Genomic DNA, 1484 nt, shown 5'->3' on the forward strand with positions numbered 1-1484 from the left:
GTGGAAAACCCCTGAACTCGTGGCTGGAACTGTGAGGGGTGCAGATTGGGGAGCGCCGGAGTCCTGAGCATGAGCACCTGCCCGTTTGACATGTGTCCTGCATCCATCAGGGGACGCTGTGGCCTAAGCACCTGTGTGACACTCCCCAGTTTCTCAGCTGTTTTCCCCATCCTCTCACAGGTGTTCCTGTGCACTGACAGGAGTAAATAATGTCTTTCCTCCTACAGTTTCCCTTTTTCTCAGGTGGCAGCAAGGTTAAGATTGTAGGAGGGGCTTGTACAACCTCCAGAAAGGGGAAGATTTGCATGGAGACCTCCCACTCTCAGGATCAAAGGGACATACAAGGAGGATCTGTGGGCTCAGACCTGGTTGTGTGGCTCAGGAAGCAGAGACTGGGGCATCTCTACCATGGCCTGGGCTCCTCTCCTCCTCACCTTCCTTGCTCACTGTGCAGGAGGTACATGCAAGACAATCTAGGAGGGCACCTGTTTGTCACCTGGGATGATGACCTCTTCACCCTCCTTGGGAACTGAGTCCGTACTGTCCTCACTGATCTCTGTGTTGCTTCCTCCTTGTAGGGTCTTGGGCCGAGTTTGTGCTGACTCAGCCCCACTCCATGTCGGGGTCTCCGGGGCAGAAGGCCATCATCTCCTGCACCCGGAGCAGTGGCAGCATTGGTGGCTACTATGTGCACTGGTACCAGCAGCGCCCGGGCAGTGCCCCCAACACCGTGATCTATAAGGACAACGAAAGGCCCTCTGGGGTTCCGGACCGGTTCTCTGGCTCCATTGACAGCTCCTCCAACAGCGCCTACCTGACCATCTCTGGGCTGCAGCCTGAAGACGAGGCGGACTACTACTGTCAGTCTTATGACAGCAACAGTAATAAGCACAGTACTTCAGGCCCCTGGGGAAGTGAGACCAAAACTCTGCAGAGTGTCCCTGTTCTGGGTCTTCCCTCACCCATCCCCACCAAGGAGGGTGCTCTTTCCTGTCTTCTGCTTGAGTGCTAATGTTAGAATCATCTTGAGTTCCTCTATTTTCTTTCCAAAATATGAATTCCCCCTGATCCCCACGTCTTGATGGATGATTGCTCATTCCCTTTGCAATTGCTTCGTGGAGGTGATTTAGTGCAGAACAGGGTTTCTGAGCCTCAGCACTACTGACAATGGGGGCGTGGTCATTCCTTGTGAAGGGGGCTGTTCTGTGCATGTGGGAGATCAGAACATTTTTTGAGTTCCACACATTAGATGTCAGTAGCACCCTACTCTCTAAGTCATGACACACACAAAAAAAACCTCCAAACATTTCTCAATCTGTCCTTGGGGTGGAGGGTGGTGCAAAATTACCCTGGTTTCAGAACTATAGGTTAAAAAGAACATGCTTTTAGTTATTAGGAAGGCTATGGCTTTGAGTCCTGTTTATGTCATTCATCTTGAGGGAAGGCTAGATGTGCTATCTATCTCTCCGTGCTTCTGCGTTCCC

The 1484-nt window shown here is 52.0% G+C and overlaps 1 gene segment (V, D, J or C); it reads left to right on the forward strand.

The window, feature by feature from the left end:
- The first annotated feature begins 380 nt into the window (after positions 1-380).
- LOC102885048 lies at positions 381-1012 on the forward strand. The segment is given in 2 exon segments: positions 381-457; positions 579-1012. Coding segments are annotated over 2 exon segments (483 nt in total).
- The last annotated feature ends 472 nt before the right edge of the window (positions 1013-1484 follow it).

The sequence above is a fragment of the Pteropus alecto genome, unplaced genomic scaffold, assembly GCF_000325575.1.
Source record: "Pteropus alecto unplaced genomic scaffold, ASM32557v1 scaffold190, whole genome shotgun sequence".
Classification (NCBI taxonomy): Eukaryota; Metazoa; Chordata; class Mammalia; order Chiroptera; family Pteropodidae; genus Pteropus; species Pteropus alecto.